The 19,519-nt window shown below is 40.5% G+C and overlaps 1 protein-coding gene across 4 annotated transcripts; it reads right to left on the reverse strand.

Moving 5' to 3' along the window:
- Window positions 1-1,086: 1,086 nt before the first annotated feature.
- On the reverse strand, window positions 1,087-19,442 carry LOC106743683 (paired amphipathic helix protein Sin3b). 4 transcript variants are annotated; one of them, XM_014617770.1, is made up of 18 exons: window positions 17,865-19,442; window positions 16,365-16,657; window positions 16,121-16,300; window positions 15,831-15,983; window positions 15,347-15,678; window positions 15,022-15,268; window positions 14,704-14,964; window positions 14,185-14,610; window positions 13,645-14,096; window positions 13,096-13,570; window positions 12,789-13,032; window positions 12,255-12,701; window positions 11,990-12,159; window positions 11,723-11,917; window positions 11,098-11,307; window positions 3,486-3,637; window positions 3,208-3,415; window positions 1,087-3,136 (listed from the first exon to the last, which is right to left on the reverse strand). In XM_014617770.1, exons 2-18 carry the CDS (start codon window positions 16,635-16,637, stop codon window positions 2,885-2,887), a joined length of 4,677 nt encoding a protein of 1,558 aa, XP_014473256.1. In that variant the 5' UTR covers window positions 16,638-16,657; window positions 17,865-19,442; the 3' UTR covers window positions 1,087-2,884. The 4 variants fall into 4 exon arrangements, with proteins under 4 accessions (XP_014473256.1, XP_014473254.1, XP_014473257.1 ...); XM_014617768.1 differs by having other exon boundaries at window positions 11,029-11,307; XM_014617771.1 differs by having other exon boundaries at window positions 14,185-14,595; window positions 17,865-19,441.
- Between the last annotated feature and the right edge of the window lie 77 nt (window positions 19,443-19,519).

Raw genomic sequence — 19,519 nt, forward strand, 5'->3', positions numbered from 1 at the left:
AGTTCATGTTAATTATATTATAGATTTTTAGCACTGGCAATAAATATCAGAATGCAGCCATGAATGAATCGTATTCAGCATTGATATTTTTGTCAGATAAGTTTTTAAATTGGACAGCCTATGTCGATTCGTTGTCATGATAACCAGAAAAGATTCAATGAGATCTTGTTATTTTATCTTCAGCTAATAGAAAGATTATCCTATTGAAAAAGCCAAGTGGGAATCCATATAGAAAATTCATATGGATTTGCGCCAAAAATCCAAATCCCTTAGGTAGGAATTTCTGTGTGGATTCCCATATAAATTTTCACAAACAATGTAGATTTCTATACACTATGTATATGAATCTGTTTTTTTTTTTTTTTTTTTTTTTNGAGTTATCCTATATATATATTCATATGAGTTCTTATGGATTTTTATATGGGAATCCATCTAGAAATTTTCAGCAGGTACTGCTGATTTTATGTTTTTCTGACATTTTTTGATGCATTGACTGCTCTGATTTTTATTGGAGTTTGTTGAATAGAAACTTAAAAAATGTCCGCTATTTACAATCTCCCGATATTTTATGTTTTTAGTATGAGAAATCCGGCGCAATTAATCGCTTGAATATGCTGGCCAATGCGATGATATTGCTTTTTTAAATCTGTCTCTCATGATGCTCTCTGAAATCTAAACTTACTATTACTCTCATCTTAATGTTCCTGTAATTTTTATCTTGAATACTTTTAATTCAGTTATCATTGCATTTTTTTCTTCTTTTCTCGTATTGATGTAAGCAACTAATTATTTATTTTTGTTTCAGAAGGAATATTTCTTTCCCGTTAATATATAAATAACTAATAATAATTACGTAATCAATAAACAGAAAACATGTGTCACTAATTACCACATTAAATATTGATGTAACATACACAATATCTAATTTTATCACCTTTTTCATGTAACAAAAATGTTTGAAAATGTGACATTCGCTCTACATTATAGCTCTTTGTTCTACTCTTTCACTCACGCATTGTGTAATCAATATGAAACTACGAGAACAAGGTTTCGATGAAAGAATACACATACATATACACACAATGGTCTTTTAATATTAATAGTTTATTAATATTAGAGTAATGATTTGTGCAAAATATATCAACATTAAATTATTATCTCGAGTAATAAAATTGTCTGTACATTTATTTTTGATAGATGAATATATTTTTAAAGAATTAGCGCGATTTTCTCGTAAAATACAGTAATATAGTCAGAAGTGATCAGACATCGCGCGCAGAAGAACGCGTCTATCTGCCTTTCATACATGCGCGTGCACCATACACATACACACACACTTTTTCCTCACTCACTCACTCACTCACTCACTCACTCACTCACTCACTCACTCATTCTCTCTCTCTCTCTCTCTCTCTCTCTGTGACTTATTCTCCATTTATTTCACTTACGAGGAAATGCCTTAATAAATATACAATCATGATATTGTAATAATTCATAGTTGCGATGTTGTTGTGTAATGTACTACAAACTACATAAAATGCTAGATTATAACTTATAATTTTATTATTTTATCCTGTTTAACGCCTTACCGTACGAACGACAAAGCTGGGAGGACGAGACTCCATATAGAAATATATATATATATATATATTTTTTTTTTCTACTATATATATATATGCATATATATATATATAGTTACCATACCGATTTGTGCTCACGTCGTAACACGTGAATATTATTTGGACACTATTCTCATTAAGCGTTCTAAAAGAAACCTGGCCGCGCGAATAAATCGAACTCATGCCACATATATTATATTAGTTTCGCAAATCAGTATCGTAGAACGGTTACTTTGCCATCCATGTATGCTTGCTTCCAAAATTATTTTCTTCTTTTTATTCTGCCACACAGGAAGCGGCATTAAACGCACGATTGACAAAAATAACAACACGCTAATTATTCGTGACCGACAATCAGCTGTAAAGAGAAACTCAATGCTGCATTTAAAACCAGTAAATATTTTGATATATTAATGTAGTTCGATACGTCCACACAATCAATCCTCACGCGTGCTAGGTCAATGACTTTCCAATTTGCGCCATGTAAAACTTTCAATATACTCGGACTCTATTGTATTATTCGAGAAAGTTATCGTCTCTGAAGTTTCGACTAGTTTTTATGTTAGAGTCCGAAGACCAAATACGAAGATTCGAAGCTTTCTTTGTACTGTATTTATATATAAATCTGTATGTACACGTGTGATTGCGAATCTGTACAGATGCATATAGGTACAAATATATACATACAGATGCGTTTCGTCATATAACGAGAAATGTCAAGTTGTAGCTTGATTAGCAACAAGCTGGAGAGGAAAAAAAAACAACCGACGGGTTAATCAAGTATCAAATATACAAAGAAGGATGCAAAGACGCGCTTTCGCGCGATGAGAATCTTTTGATCGCATAATATATTGACTTAATTAATTTCGATAGTGAATGAAACGAACTCGTGACTGGAGTAGTTTTCGGAAAATTATTCAGTGAACTGAATGATTTTGAATCGTGATAAAGTGAAATAATACGAAATCACGCGATACGTTTTTAATCGACCTGTATCGCGTCAACGAAGAATAAAACTCCATCAAAGTGTAATGCGAGATATAGCATGTAATAAAATATGGACGGTCATTGACCGATTACGCTCTATAAAAGAGCCGATGTGCCGTATTCTCTCTCTCCTTCCCTTGCCTCTCTCTCAGAACACTGAAATGTAACTGAGTTTTGTCCGATCATTTTATTTTTTAGCACTTTTTCAATTAGAAAAAGTTGTCGCTGATGAACGATAATTACACAAATAATACAAAGATTAACGGCAACGAGTAGGATTAAACACACGGGTCTGTCAACAGATCAGACTGCAGACGTTCCACTCGGTAACGATTATACTGCCGATAAGGAGAACGTGTCTGATCGTTGTCCGTTATCACTCGTGTCCTGTGGGGAATCAAGTTTTCATAACGTCCCATAAGCCAATCTTGACACATTCGATGCTGGATATCCGCGACATTCTTGGATGCCCATGACGCGAGCCAACGATGGAACATGCCATTGAGACGTTTTGTTACAGATGGATGGCACTATTAACACAAAACAAGTTGTAAAAATATAACTACAGCGAGTGAGTTTGAGTTTGTGACTCGTTACGTACCTGTCTAGCACGGTTAAACGAGTTCCGTTTGTAAAGGAACGCTTCCTTACTAGCGACGTAAAGCATGTGATAGCTGTTGGGGTTAAATCTACATTGCGTCTCGTCGGAATTGATAATGTCTGGAGCATCAGTCGCATCAGCTAATCTTAAAGTAGGAGGCCTCTTTAAAAGTGCTACGTTGTCCAGTGACTTCTCTTTGTCGGTCGACCTATAGACAAGAAATTGGTGTGATCAGTCAAGTTTGCGCTTCGTATCGAATATATTTGTCTAATACTTACTCTATTATTTTCTCCGGCTGATTAGTATTAGATAGAGATGTTCTGGTTAATCTTGCGGCTCTTTTTCGCCACTGCCTAATATTACGATACAGAAAAACGGGTTTGCGCCCTGCCGAAATTCTGCCTAAACAGCTCCAGCCATTTCCGTCAATCTACAAAAATTACAACATTCTATATTATTTCTATATAATATTTTAAACACTACAATAGGACACATATGTACGCATACATACACGCACACATACGTATAAAGCTTCTCCCATTATTTTTTTAGAATTTAAGGCGATACAAGGAACACTTCTCTTAATTTTTTTATTATTCAAATATACCGTTGCATCGCGCATAATAATACGCTATTTTGTCCGTATTAAAGCAATTATTAAACCAATCAAAACGTGATAATGTGAAAATAACTAAAAAAAAAATGTGTAATATGTGAAAAATTCCTAAAAAAAAAATGTTCAAAATAAGTAAACAAAGTATTCAAAATAGTAAGTAATCAAATATTCAAAATATGAATATAGCATTAAATATGAAAACATTATTGGCAGATGTACCACGCAAGTACTTAGAAAGAAAAATATATAACTATATATATATACATGCTTTTGTTTGATAGTAACTAATATTTATATATACGTGCCGTGATATAAATATAGCATGACATAAATGAATGTTGAAAAGTTGAATCAGGTTAAACAAAATTTAGATAATTTCTGATTATATGAAAGTGACTATGTGTTTGCGTGTAGAAAAAAGGGTATACGCAAATTTTATAATCTTGGTGGCATATGATTTCAAAGTATGTTGTTAAAATTACTCTTAAATAGATATAAATATATGTACAAAAAACTCGGCACGTAGAAAATATCTTAAAGAAAGACGCACAATAATAAATTTAGTGGTACAAAAATGACGTTAGACGATAATGTTTAAAATCGCTCGTGTATTTCAATATCTTTCTTCTATACAATGTCATCAACTATTATTATATGCATATTTCTTTCATATACATATTACAGTTACATACATATACACATATGTAAGACACTGCTTTCTCATCAAATGTGTATGTAATATGAGAAAGATAGAGATCTGCTGCGTGTGTGTGTGTGTGTGTGTGTGTGTATATACACATACCCATGACACATACGCGCGCGCACGCACGCAGCACAAACATACGCGCGCGTATGTATAAATATAGGTACACCAAATTTTCTGGACCAATACGCGTTACTAACATTATCGAATGTTTTCTTATTTAATGATACCTACAAACTACCAACTAATTAACATAGTAGTGTTTCGAATCCTTATTTGTCACCGAGTAAAAACCGCCCTACTTCTCTCATCATTGTTGTATCAAAGAAATGATTAAATCGTTCGTTATCCCAACATTCATTCATACCATCAACAAAGAAAAGAATGTAATAATCGAGCATTTATACTTCGAAGACGAAAAGACTGACAGAAGGCTAATAATAACAGTGGAGAATAAAACACAAACGGAGAAGAACGGAGCAAGTTTATCGAGAAGATCCTTTCGATGCGTTTTGAAACGAGCCTACGGAAAAACGTTGACGAAAAATCGAAAAAAGTGATCGAATGATAAACAATGGAAATGGAAAGTGTCTCTCAAATCTAACATTTTTGATGAGCTTAGTTTTATGTATAATAATATTTTTCTTCTGGTTGACCACTCTCGTGTCCTTCCTTGACAAATTTTTAATTACCTTGAGATATTTGAACGGAGAAAGAAAGAAACTATAATCTTATGTAAGGGATTAGATTTGCGCGCTTGCTTGCCGATCGAATCGAGAAAAAGAGAGCGACGTTTTCTCTTTCGAAAGTTCCCATCAACACGATTGGATTTTTTACTACAGTTGGTACAATGACAAAATAATACAGATGAAATAAACGTGTACATTTGTCATATTGAGAGGTACATAGTTCAATGCGTACATCGCATTCAATTTGCTGATTTTAAGAGATTTGTCCGAATCTTTCTCATTTTATGAATACGTAAACATTGAAAAGACTCTATTGATGCAATAATTTTAAAACCGCGACGCGACGACAATACGTCGAAATTTCGCAGGTAATAACATTTCTACACGTTCTTTTTATGTTCTACATCAGTGTATAATCCTCTCCTTCCATCATGTGAAAATGTATATCTCACCACACTATATATATATATATATATATATATATAGAGAGAGAGAGAGAGAGAGAGAGAGAGAGAGAGAGACTTTTCAGTCCGAGTATCGATAACGTATAATAACCGTTGGTCGCAAGCATGCGCATATCAAGATGCGCAGAATAACGCGGAACGGCGCGCGGGCGGCCAACTCCAAATCGCTAGGCAACATGCCATTGGAGAAACGGTGCGCACGTCGCGCACCTTGTTCGCCGAGACGGCGCATCGAGTCGCCTTTCTCCGTTCGTTATTCTCATTAGGCTCGACGATCGCCATTTTGAACGGTGGTAAACGGGTTCTTATCGCGAGTGATGTGAAATGGATAAGATGCTTTTTGCAATAAATATCGACGAAAATAATCTCGCACTGTGTCATCGCTGATCGGTGCATTTGCACTTTTGGAATTGGATAAGTAACAATGGGTTGGTTTTATCACCGATCAATGATTGCGTACAGGAAAAGAGAAAAAAGAAAAGACAGAGAGAATGGTAGCAAGAGAGCGCGAAAATACGTAAAGAAAGGGTGTAAGATTCACGAGCCTCAATTATCAAGATGTGTCCTCGTTCGCATCTTCACTTTCCATTCTTTCTACGTAAGTACGAATACGATATTCAAGTATATTCTCACTTAAAATCAAGTTTTAAAGTGTTAATTATATGTCTCGGTCGATTGAGTCGGACTTCTTTTCTGAGCTCAACAATGAACAGTGGATAATTAATGCGATTTACGCGCAATCGCGGGTGTGTGACAATACTTTGCACGACGGAAGATGATTCGCGAAAGCATTCGATCAAGTGTCATCGGGACGAGGTGTGTCGCTGCTATTGTGTCCAAATATCATGCATGCGAATATATCGAATTTTGTACGCAAAAACGTTAAAGCCGTATCATTGATGAAAATTGTACACTTCATATAAATTTAAGCAACATTAATCAACGAATAGAAAGGAACATATACTGAATTTTCGTCGTTTCTCTACATTCTGTACACAAACGATAGTGTCGTCGAGCTACGTTTTACCGCGAGTTCTCGTTTATAAATTGTATGTGTGTGCGTGTGTGTGCGTGCGCGTCTCTCTATAAAAATTATGCTTCTGCCAAACACCTGTGGTACACCTTTAACAACGCGTTGAATGTTCCGTCAATTTTTATCGAATATTTCATAGAATTTAACCAAAGATATTACAAGTAGACGCAATTGCTAACGTGTGTATCTTTTCCTTTTCTATCTCATTGATGCGTATGTATATCAAAGTGATATTCACGGTCGACGTGTTAATTGGCCTGTATGCTTCAAAATGTGGTGAATCTTATTCAATTAAAGCTTACGGACGAGAGTGAAGGAGAGAAAACTTTTAATCCGCTCTGTAAATAAAAAAAAAAAGTGCGACTCCCTATAATCTCTACATTGCGTATAACAATTTTAACGAAAATATATTACAGAGCGCACATAAAAAATCATAATATCGATTTTAATTACGTATATTAAATATTCGCGCATGGTTTCAAAGGAATGTACGAGATTTATATGTTGCTGTGAAACATTGTCCGATGTACGTGCTTGTAAATTTCAACGTAAGATTATTACTGGAAGAGACGAAAAAATGAAAGATACACGTGTATTCTAGTCCTTACTACAACCAAATAACTAATCAACAACGAAATGATTGCGACCAAAGAAGCTAATTTTAGCACTTGGCGCGACAAAAAGAAGACAAAGTTACTACATCACCCCTCAAACCGAGAGTCCTCAACTACAATTAATCTAAAATAACTTGTGCGAATTTATGCAAACGGAGTTTTCGATGGAGAGGCGCGCGCGATAATTCCGAAACCAGCGCAAGTTAAAAGCGTATAAACTCAAGAATGTGAAACTTTTGGTAAAATGACAAATACTACGGGATATTAATACTTTATACTGTCGCGTTTATCAAACATTATTACAGAATCGATGCAAAATTACAACTGACTTTCTATATACATGACATAATAATACAGTACGTAGTGTCCCTGTTTTACTATCTAAATATTATTTATGTACATAGCAAAGTATATATGTATATTACGTATATACACATGTGTCTCATGAAGGACGCAACAGTAAAGCTAGAAACACACTCAACTCCACGCCACATCTCGTTAGCTAAAACCGATGCATACTTGATTCATACAAAGGCGTAGCGCGCGCGCGCGTCCTACTGTACAGCCAGTCGCCGATTCTCCAATACGCGCTATACCCTCATATGGAGCAAATGCGCATTCTCTTCTATAATGCGTCGGTTAATAACGCATCGCGATTAACCAACGTGGATCACATTTTTCCTCGTGTAGAAAACACAGCTATTTCGGCTGTGAGAATAGCCAAACAAATTTCGATGTTTTTTTTTTCTTTTTTGATATACTTTTGTACAAGAAACGTTGCAATTTTATACGCATCACTCGTCGTACTCGTTTCCTCTTGCTTGCTACGCAAGGATACGATCCACCTAGCTTCCACAACTTGTTCGACAAGATTTTACACACCTTTTACTCCGCGTTTGTCGAACGATACAAAGCATAGGCGTATTGTTACAACAATAATGGCGTGGAAATCATGTGTTTAGGTAAGCGAATAGACCAGTGTTTTCCTTTCTAAAGGCTTCACACTATTGTATTTCGATACGAGTGCTTCGGTGTACGCGCGCGCGTGTATATGTGTGTGTACGCGTGCGTATGGATGTACACGAGCAAGTTCACTTTCAAACTTAACGATCCAATTTGTATGTGCGTATCAAAAATTATATGTACAAATTCGTACGATATTTACATTCTTTAAAATCCTCGTAGAACCTAACATACTAATTACTTATATAAGCACAAAGATGTAATATCAAGAAAATAAAAATTGAAAAATATCAAAATTGATTCAAAAATGAATTTACGATTGTTGCCGATTCAAATGCGAATAACGACAAATTAGACTTGCTTGTTTCACGAGAGATTATTTTTTCCTACATCCCGTGCCACTCATTATATATCCCTCCTCTCTAAATGCCACTTCTTTAGATTATGTAGATATATTTATCCGAGTAGATCTCTCGTAGGTGTTTCAGGAAAAATGTGCTTCCACGATTACATGTACGATAACTATATTCTGTGTAGAGCTACAGAAACATAGCCGACATTTCCTCAACCGTAATCATTTATCTCACTTTATCAAACTATTTTTCCTTTTTAATGTGAGCGTTGCATTAAAATTGTTCTTGTGGAATACGAATTTGTTGCCTATTTTCTCTGTTTCCTTAAGTTTCATTCGGCAGAAGCCTTTTCGTTGTCGACTAAAAAATGTTACATATCTTGACATTTTTCTTGATGAAAATATCGATTTCAACCATTTTGGTCAAAACTGCTTTGCTCGAAAAGAATAAATTTGCTGTTTTACGATGCAATAATTTTAATTTAAAATGTCAACAGTTTTACAAAATTTTAAAATAGAAAGAAAGAGAGAGTCAAGTGTACGTAGAGATAGTTGGACGATTTACTGCACATATTTCAAATAGAGAGCACCACGAAAGAATAATATAAATTATACATCCACACAGCAGTAGTACATGTAATCATGTAAAATTTGTTTTAACATCAGGATTGAATAAAATTAATGCACAAATTATGAAAATGTTTAGTAAGTACATGAAGTAATAAAAAGCACATTTTTCCTGAAATATATATTAATTGGATAAATATATACGATCATCTTAAAAAAGGACATTTGATAAATCGTATGATTTTACCACTACATTCGTTATGGCATCGTGTTCGCGAATAATTTCGTGAAATATCAACCAGTTCCCCCTTTTATATCACTTTTATCAATACAACAACATGTATGGACATTATCAAGTTATTCCACATTCTACATTGCTTTCTGATAACACTCGTTATTAAACGAATGCATAACAATGGACAAAACGAATGTAGTACGATAAGTATATACACATATATACACGTTTCTATGTGTGTATGCACACGTGTGCGTGTGTGTGTAGGTGTGTGTGTGTGTGTGTGTGCGCGCGCGCACATACATGCATACATATATGTATACATACATCTACACGCATGAAATTTTCTTTGCGTGTTTCTTTTGTGTTTACTCACCATAAATATATTACTGATATATTCGATAAAAAACGTTCATTTGTCGAATATCATATTAAAAAGCAAAACAGAGACCATCACTTGTTTGAAACTCTTCAAAAGTTTCACATATGTTTAAATATCATAAATCGTATTGTAAATTGTAAGAATAATATAGATACAGCAAAAGATATTTCAATTGCAGTAAAATTAATTTATTCGCGTTTCTTTTAATAAGTAATAGCGAGTAATATAGCATCAATCGTAAAGATACAACGCGGAAAAGTGTAGAAATATAGAAATAAAAATTAAAAAAGAAAAATAAATTAACGGATCGTCTACGATCACAATATAATTATATATTTCCAATTATATTAATTTTGGACATATTTATCATATTTAATCAACAAAAAAGAAGTGCAGAATTTTGAACATTATTTCTCAATGTTTCGTAATTTTCATATTCTTGTTTACGTGTTTGTGTGCGTGTGCATGTGTGTGTGTGTGTGTGTGTGTGTGTGTGTAAGACATAAAATTAAATAATAACAAATTTTATATATATATATATATATAAAATAATAATAATTTGGAAAAAATGCGTCACACAGCAACGCGCTAGAAAATTTCATGTGACTTGCAGATATATATCATATGCAGATGATACGAACAAAACTTGTGAGTCTCTTGCAAGTTTCCCCAATTTATTCAGAGACATTCCAAGTATATAGTTTTTTTGCTTTGCATTTGAAATAAAGCTCTAGAGGCTTAGACCGCGGGCTAATCCTATAGAAATCAAATGAATAATACGGAATTAATCCGTACACGTTCGACCGATTCGCGTGAAGCGCTAATAATCCTGCAAATTACTGGCATTCGTACAACTACATAGAAGAGTCACACCGCGAGATATATATATATGTATATATATACATATATGTACATACATACATATATATATTGCAATTTATCACTTTTCCCCGCATTCCCACTTTGCGGCGAAATTAGTTTCTTTCAGGGGAGATCGAGCTCTCTCGTGAACGCGCGTCGATACTCTGTCATACAATTGGATTCTACTCTCGATAGAATCGAATCTTTCTTTCTCGGGACACTCGTTGCAAATAAAAAGGGCGAAACGCGTACAACTCTAATCACAGATGTCGATTACGGGCCGCGAATGAATGTTAACTCGAACATTGGTAATGATTATGAAAAGGGATGTGGATCCTATACCTTCTTGCTAATGTCTGTGTTCTTGCGTTTTCTGCCCCTCCCCCCCCTTGCTGCCTGGTCGCTACTCACAGGATGATTGGTCGTCGGCTCATTCTCTGTTAAGGCAGGAGTATCTTTTGGACTAGTCTGACCAGCTGGTGCGGAATATTTCTCAACGTATGTCGTCCATTTTTCAGAGTCTGTGACACCTTCCCTTTCTCTCTCTCTACAGCCGCTATCTATCGTTTCGTCGCCTTCTGTATCTAACAACTCCATCGTCATTTTACAGTCTTTCTTGTACTGTAATAAAACAAATGAGTCGTGCGATGAGAAATTGGAACCGATGAAACGGAATAATGGAAGACGTATGGCACGATCGATAGATTGAAATCAAACACTTGCATCCTCGTGCAATATCCTCGAAAGATTCCAGAAAAATAAAGGGAAGGGAGTAACTTTTAAAAAGATTTGAAGCTATCAAAGCCGACCCGAACCTGTGTGTTGGCACTACGTGTGTCATTATGTGTTGACGTAAGGATTCCGTTAATCGCAAGAATCATTATCTGGAAGGTACGTGTTGTGTGACCGAGCGGTTTGATCCTGAATTTGTATAATTTTTCGTATGAAATCAGTCATTATTGTTGTGCAACAGAGTATAAGATGAGAAAACAACGTGACGCGTGAAAAGGAAGAGAAAAAAGAAAGAGAAACTTACTATGTATATCTTGAAACAATTTTCATCCGCCATTGTCTTTTCCGCTTTACGCTGATAAGACAACTCAGCCCCTAATCTCATATACGCAGTAGCACACAATCCGCCGGCTCCGTTGCTCTCTTTAGGCTGACGTTGCTCCCTTTGAAACAATTCCATACATTGTTGACATATAGGATCCGAGACCAAGTGTTGCAACTGCCGTGAGAAAAGAATTCTTATAAACTGCTATTCTTGTCGATCAAATACGAAGAGACGTAATTTACTTACTTGTCTCACCGCGTACGTTACGACCTTATCGAGAGTAAAGGCAATATAGGCATGTATACCGAACATCTCTCGTAACGTGTCCTCGTACGCTGTGCTTTCCATATTTCCGTCGAGAACATTCTTAACCATATCCAGAAAAGCTGAATAATATTCCTCGACTTCAATTTCACCTGTGGTTAATCGAACGGTTAATCACACGTGGACAAAGAGCGACAATTCGCTCACAATTATTCACAGACTCGCTTTTGTAAAAGGAATCGCTTACTTTTCGGTTTCAGCCTAAGAGCAACCGCCGTGCTCTCCTTTCGTTGCTGCTTGTACTTGGACTCCTCTTCGACGAGAGCGCTTGCTCTCTCGCACATTTTCGTTAATCTCTCGCACAGTATGTGATGTAGCCTCAAGAAGAGGTACCAATTATTACTGCTCATGAAAAGCGTGTACGCCTCTTCAGGATCATTGGAGAGAGCATGAATGGGTACTTTGACATCGGGTTCACTTTTGATCAAAGTGGAAGACATATTCGGCGATACAGGAGCCTTGGTCCTGTTAGCCTGCAGACTACCTGTAGCAGCTGTCGTAGTAGTAATAGTAGCGGCAGCAGCAGCGGCGGCGGCAGCAGCGGCTGCGGCGGCAGCAGCAGCAGTACCCAACACCCCGGTTGTCGTGGACTGAGAATTGTTATACGTTGCCACGTTTATATCTTCCTTCTCGTCTGCGGCACAGAGGAAGAGAGGTGTTACGCGTGTCGTGTCATTCGGAACGACCGTCCGGGACAATTCATCGACATGAGGAAACTCACCGTCGTCGTCCCTCTCGTCATCGCTGAGTTCTTGTCGTCTGTAGAAAAAGAGATCGGGTATGAAATGCTTCAACAGAAGTTTGATGCGCTGCTTGTCCTCTTTGTGGATGGCAGTTTGCCGTTTGACATGATGAATCAACAGATTAGCGGCATCGTCTAATACAGTCTTGTCTTTATACGGTAGCACAAGATGCGGACCGCTATTTCCATCGCCGCTACCTTGCTCGTCACCCTGCTCGTGTCGCTGTAAAAGGAGGACGTTGATATTAAAAAAGGGGGATTGCCTCCTGGAGCAAGTAATAGATACCTCGTCGTACAACGTCTCGATCTCGTTGAACAAACTCTTGGACCTCAATGCCTTCACGTCGTTTTGTTTGAAGTTAATTCCCTGATGATCCAAAGACTTCAGATAGTACTTTTCGTTTTGTTCTCTCCAAATTTTGTTGAAGCCCTTTTGCGCCTCCCGCCATTCCTCCTCCTTACTCTTTAGCCGACGGAGCACGACCGGTACAGCTACCACGGGGTTTTTCTTGAGACCGTCTATGATATCGGCAGCCTTGTCACCGTATATCCTTTTCAACGCCCGCTGATGAATCGTGGGAGAGCTGCCACCCAGGCAATCGTCGAGCTTGAACTTTTGCAATTCTTCTTGGCTCATCCTGCTCATCTTCTTGTGGACACCCTCGAGTACTCGGATCGTCGACGCGTTAGTTTCTATCACACCGTCCAGCTCGAAACGCTCGTCCTCGCATCGATATATGCTTTCTTCATATTGAGTTTTCCTACGAACGAACACACAGATTTAACGATATGCGGCGCTTCCCAGCGCCTTCCCTAGAGAAACGATTCAAATTACCTGGACGTTACAAACGTGCTATCCTCGGACCAGGTTGGAAAGGACACCCAGGTATCATTGAGTACTTCTTTACAAAGTTGCGTCCTGCCGGTACACTTTGGTTGAACGTACGACTTTGGCAAAGCGCAGTACGACGCTCCTAATCGCTTGCACGCGTTATAATCGATCTCGATCGCTAGATCACCTTGCGGCCGCTCCTGGTGGCTCCGCACGACATTGTTCGGAAAGGTTTCCACTCCTGTCGCGCTACTCGCATTCGTCGTCGCAGTAGTGGACGAGTCGGTCAAGTGACCGAGAAAATCCTTGAACCAACGGAACAGATCGGGAAAACGACCGAGGAACGGCGTTACCAGCAGAATAAGCTCCGACTTTGACACTATCTCTTGATTATAAAGTACAAGGCACCGAAGAAAATTGTCGTAGACTTCTTGCGACTTGAACGCCTTTCGAACCTAAGAGAGAAGAAGCATCATTTACGCGCGATGTTGAGAGAAAGTCCGGGGGAGAATGAAAAGGCTCCCTCTCTCGCAATATATTCACCTTGTCGAAGAAAGCGTAGTCGTTCAATGTACCATATTTTCCAGCTTCCGCGATGGTAACGTCACGCATCGAAGCAACCTTGTGCTTCTTCAAAGGTGGCGGCCCGTGCTGCAGATGATGAGAATTACCTCCCGCTACCGAAGTCGAGAACGACGGACTCCTCTTTAACTGTCCCATACTGTGCCCGCTTTTCTGACCGCTGCTATTAACATCTCGGATGCTCGATCTATCCCGTTCCCGACCGTCCCTATGATCCCGACCGTCGCGTTCCAAAGAGCTGCCGCCGCCGGTCGTGCCGCTGGATTCTCGAAGATCTCTCGAGATGGTTCCCGAGTTGTTGTACGACGTTTTCAGTCCGATCGGTTTTTTAACAATCGCCGCGTGATCATTGACCGATGTCGTCTTGTTAGTCTGAAACATAGCGGACTGATAGCGATCAGAACAGAGGACACACACGTGGAGGGAATTCCCCTCCCGGGAAGGAAGAAGTAAAGAAGAGACGAATAATAACCGACTCACCAGTGAACTTTGCTGATTAGTGGCATCTGGCAAAAATTGTCCAAACTCTGCGAGCAAGTCTTCCTGATTTTCAAACAATTTTGCAACCTGACTGTAAACTTCCGCTTCAGTCAAGTGTTTCCCACCACCAGCCGTACCATAGCCACCGGAACTCGTGCCTCCCATGTGGCCTGACTCCTTTAAATTCCGCTGTTCTTTCTGATACGTGTGCAGTATTTCCAAGAAACGTTTGTATTTGTCCGGTTGTCCTTGGAACCGATTCTGAAAAGGGACATTCGCTTTACGACCTCTCCATAGCTCGGTATTGCGACATTGTACCTTGATTTTATTGACATAGTTTATCGCATGATTGAATTCGACCGGTTGATTTTGTTGCGTTTGCCCGCTATTCGTTACCGAGCCATCCGCTTGGCTCAGGGCCTGGCTGACAGCTTGCGCCTGTGCGGTGCTAACGTGCGAGTTGTTGTACACCGCCGCCGCCGGTACTGGCGGTGGCGAAGGCGCGTGAACGGTCAAACTGTTGGTTGTAATACTGTTTGCCAAAGTATGATGTATGCTGCCCGACCTGTGACAGATAAAATCGTATAAACTGTCGTCGCTCTTCTCGAACGTAGTTTTCTCTAACGCGGGAAAAAAAACTTACCCTTGCATTATCTGTAAAACCGGGGGTGCTTTCGCAGGCTGAGTGGGTGGGCTAGCCACAGGGGGTGAGCCGACATTCACCGTACAGTGATGCTGCGATAACGTAGCAGTGTGCGTCGCCGTTGGACTAGGCATACTGACAGACACTTGGAAGGCGTATCCTTGTTCGTTCGCTTGCACTTCTATCTTATAGCCTGGTGGAAGAAACGTGTTGAAGCCAACAATGAGTTCAGGATGTCCTTTGAACAGATGACTCACTCGGGTTATAACGCCTGGGGTATCTATACTTTGCGACTTAAATTCCTTCATGATATCTAAGAAGTCATTGTACACCTGTGAAGAAAGAAAGGATATGAAAAATGAGTAGAATTGTTCGTAGCGTTTCTTCCCCTTGGATAAAGTAGATAACATATTGATATATCAGAATAAATGCATGCCAGAGCGGTACATTATTCTAGCATTATATTTGTTTTCCAGCTGTTTACCTGTGGTTGATCGCTGAATTTGAATTTCACCTGATCCAGGTAAGATAACGCATCTTCTACTTTTAATCTCTGGAATTGTTGAGGTCCACTTCCACCTCCTAGGCTAGAGCCAGGCGGTGTGGAGGAAAGGGGTGTCACATTACCTGAATGTACCTGCAACAACATGACTGTTCTCAACAAAAGTAACTCCCCTAAATCACGATCACAAAATCATGACTTTCTCATGCGTACCTTTAGATCCCTAGCAAAGAGGCGTTTCTTTCCTCCCACAAGATGAAATAAATACTCACCTTATGCCTTATTGTCGACTGTGGTTGCGTGTGAACTTGATTTTGCGGACCTGATGTAGGTTGCTGAGAACCCATGTTATGGCTATTTCCGCTACCTATTCCACTGTGCAAGCCACCGCTGGTATTTATGCTGCTACCGCCACATGTAGAGCCGAGTCCTCCCCCAGCAGAGCCGCTTGCCTGTCCAACAGCGATCGCCATGTTAAGATCTTAAAATCTTCTCATCGCTACTATTCCAACTTACCTTGATGGAGGTCGATGCAGCGGATGGCACAACAATCGCACTGGTGTACTGTTGTTGGGCTTGTTGAGCGGTACCAAATTGTATACTTCCTGGCATTTCTTTAGATGCGACGGATCGAACAGCTTGACCAGGCACGACAACGCCGATCCCACTACTGGTGTGATATTCGAGACCTCCACCACTTCCTAAGCCACTCGCCGCACTCACCGATGAGTGCTTTAACGTCGCTGCTGCTGGTGATGCTACGTCGTCCAGCCCACGAACACGTTTCATTGCAAATCACATTGGATACACTAAACATGTAACAGATTGATGCGACATTATCCCAACCTTTTCTGCCATTTCATCAGATTTCAATCGGTGAAATTTTCTCAAGATCTGTGCACACACACAAAAATTGTACATAAATCACTCTTGTCGAGTGATTATGTAGAAAAGTGTAATTCACGTAGAACTGCAAATATTTTAAAGCGACGAAAAATGACAGATGCGTAAGGAATGCAAAAACATGAATTACCCTAGATTTTGTGTCTGCGAAACTTGAAATATCGAGACTCATTCTAACCTGATTAATAACATACTGTTTAAGCGTTCTTCCTTCTTTAATATCGCATCTTGAATTCGACAGCAGATTGCAAAACTGCATCTTTACTGTTTTGAATCATAAGATTCTTCAAAAGGAGAATTGAACAGATGTCACGCAAATAGAGTGTAGCTACATATAAAGTGACGAATGAGACGTCTGGGTGGTAGAGTCGTCGCCAAGTTACAGTACGAATCTAACGCATCTGTAACGGATTGTTACTGTCACTAATGATCGCTTATTGCGTGCTATCTGTTATTTTCCAAGTATACACTTTGGACATCAGTTTGATATCGGGCGCATCATCACAATGAAGAGTTGCCGAAAAGAATGGTTAGGTCGCGTGACAGTAAATTTGCGCGCACAATTGCGCGAGGAATGTTCGTAACAGACTCGTGTTGCGATAGTAACGACGGACGATGGTTTGAAAGTGACGACAGGTACCTCTCGGCCTTTTCTGGTGGAGAAGCGTCCCTTTACGATGCTTCGTCGAAAGGACTAGAACGCCTAATAATCGATCAGCAAATTTTCTCGGGTTAATTCGTACAACATGCCGAAAAAAAGGTATATTCCCCATCGTGGCGAAGTGCTTGTCGTGCAATGTAAACTCGAGTTTATCACGTTAAAGCAGAGCGACGCTCTTCGCGCGAGAGATACGTTACAAAAATAAATTATAACCTCGCGCGGGAGCGAGAGAGAGAGAGAGAGAGAAAGAAAGAGATAGACGATTGGCCCCCGTTGCGAAGTTGTCGACGCGACCTTGCGCACATACGTGGAAAAAAGTCGCGGTGATTCCAGGGCGAAGCTGGAAGAAGGCGCGTCGGTCCGGACATTGTAACCGCAAGCGTGCGTGCATCTTTCGTCCCTCTCTCTCTTTCTCTGTACATATGCGTCGGTTTCTTTCATCGCGTACGTACCAATTTCCATCTGAGAAGAAGTTCCGAGTGTCCCACGTAGTCGCGTCGCGGAAGCGCGACGAGGGGAACAAGTGGTGGTAGTGGTGGCGTCGAGATCGTGATACGTCCCTTGGTTCTCGCCGCGAGTTGTGCACTGGCGTCTCCTCTATCTCCCCCGAAACTTTCGATCGGCCGGGTTGGATTCCTGCTGCGTATGCACGCGCGAAACTTGCGCCGGTACAGCCAGGTCGCACGGACGCCCGCGCTCAATCCTCCCCGTCCCGAGAGTATATGTGTCTATGTATGCGCGCCACACAGTGGTTTGCGACGAAGAGAGAGATTCGCCGCGCGCGCGTTTCCAAACACGTTACCCGGCCCCTCGTACGTTACGCAATATTCCACGTAAATACATAACGCATTCCCTGAGCGGCCTCCGACGACGAGTAATGTACGTCCGATCACTTCCTCCGCGTCGTCGCGCCGCACAACACAGTATTGCAGAGTACCGTATCGAGAGGAGGCACCTTTTGCTCTCTCGTACTCCCTCGGCAATTTCTTCCCTCGTGTCTCTCGACGGCGTATAATCGACTACAAAAGCTCTCTTTCTCTCTACCTTAGAGTGCCTCTCTGTTCCTCTTCCGTTCGCGCTCCCTCTTTTTCACGCTCTCACTCCCTCTTTCTTGTTCCGCTCTCTTTCTTCCTTTCTCACTCTCTTTCTTCTCACACACTCGGATCCTCCTCCCTCCGTCGTACAATTTCTGCCTCTCCCGCGCCGTTCTATCTTTCTCGCTCTCCTTCGTTATTTTTTCACGACCAAAAAATCGACAACGGGCCGGTCGGAATTCACCGTGTTCTCGCTGCCACGAATGTACAGGCGCGCAGCGCGCCAGAGAGATCAACTCTCTCAGCGGAATCTCGTCGTGTGGGTAAACAAACGCAGGATAATGTGCATTTTTGCATGCAAGTGCGAGCTTGAGAGAGAGACGTATCCGGACGGTAGACTCGCCGCACTTTTCCGCGCACGCAAAATCGTTCGACCGCACACCCTCAGTGGTACAAGGCAAACTATTGGATTTTGTATGGCAAACAAGGAACCGACTGGCCGCGTAGCGGGAAGGGACGCAGTGGTGGGAGAAGCTACTGCGCAGGAGCGTATTTGCGCGAACAGCGTCTCTGTTACCAACCACTCGCGTCACCGCGCTGCCGCCGGCTCTATCACCTCCCACGACGTCGTTCGTGGCGCTGATGCTGACGCTCTGGCGCCACGATCGACACCATCGGGCACGACCCGGGAGAGAGAGACTCCTGCTGCGAGGATGCGCGCGTGTCTTCGTCGATGAATCCTCCGCGCAGTTGCGTGCTACTAAATCGTGCACCGGAGGAATCTTCTCTAATTATCTTTCGTCATCGCTCGCTAATCTCTAGGGAAGGGAAAGGGGGCGTAAGTACACGCGCAATTCTGCTCGCAATTTCTTCGAATCGGGGCACCTAGAGTACCAGCGGTAGATACAGTCCTTGGACCGTGACGGTAGCGAAGCCGCCAAGATGCGCGCGCGCACCTTGTCGCGGCGTCCCCTCTACCCCTCGTATCTCAGCCGATCGCCATCTTCTCGTGACCAACAGCTGTTCCGAGAGGCGAGCGAACCCCCCATCGTAATCTGGGTCATGGGAACTGC

This window comes from Dinoponera quadriceps, unplaced genomic scaffold, assembly GCF_001313825.1.
Source record: "Dinoponera quadriceps isolate SergipeBrazil2010 unplaced genomic scaffold, ASM131382v1 scaffold1040, whole genome shotgun sequence".
Lineage (NCBI taxonomy): Eukaryota > Metazoa > Arthropoda > Insecta > Hymenoptera > Formicidae > Dinoponera > Dinoponera quadriceps.

What these genes read in the sequence shown, in the direction of transcription:
- LOC106743683 (XM_014617768.1), bottom strand. Translation starts at nt 16,637, where the DNA reads ATGAAACGTGTTCGTGGGCTGGACGACGTAGCATCACCAGCAGCAGCG. An exon ending in TAACGTACGCGGTGAGACAA is followed by an intron (nt 11,918 to 11,989) that starts GTAAGTAAATTA and finishes TTCTCACGGCAG; the next exon opens with TTGCAACACTTGGTCTCGGA. An exon ending in CGTTTAACCGTGCTAGACAG is followed by an intron (nt 3,137 to 3,207) that starts GTACGTAACGAG and finishes TTGTGTTAATAG; the next exon opens with TGCCATCCATCTGTAACAAA.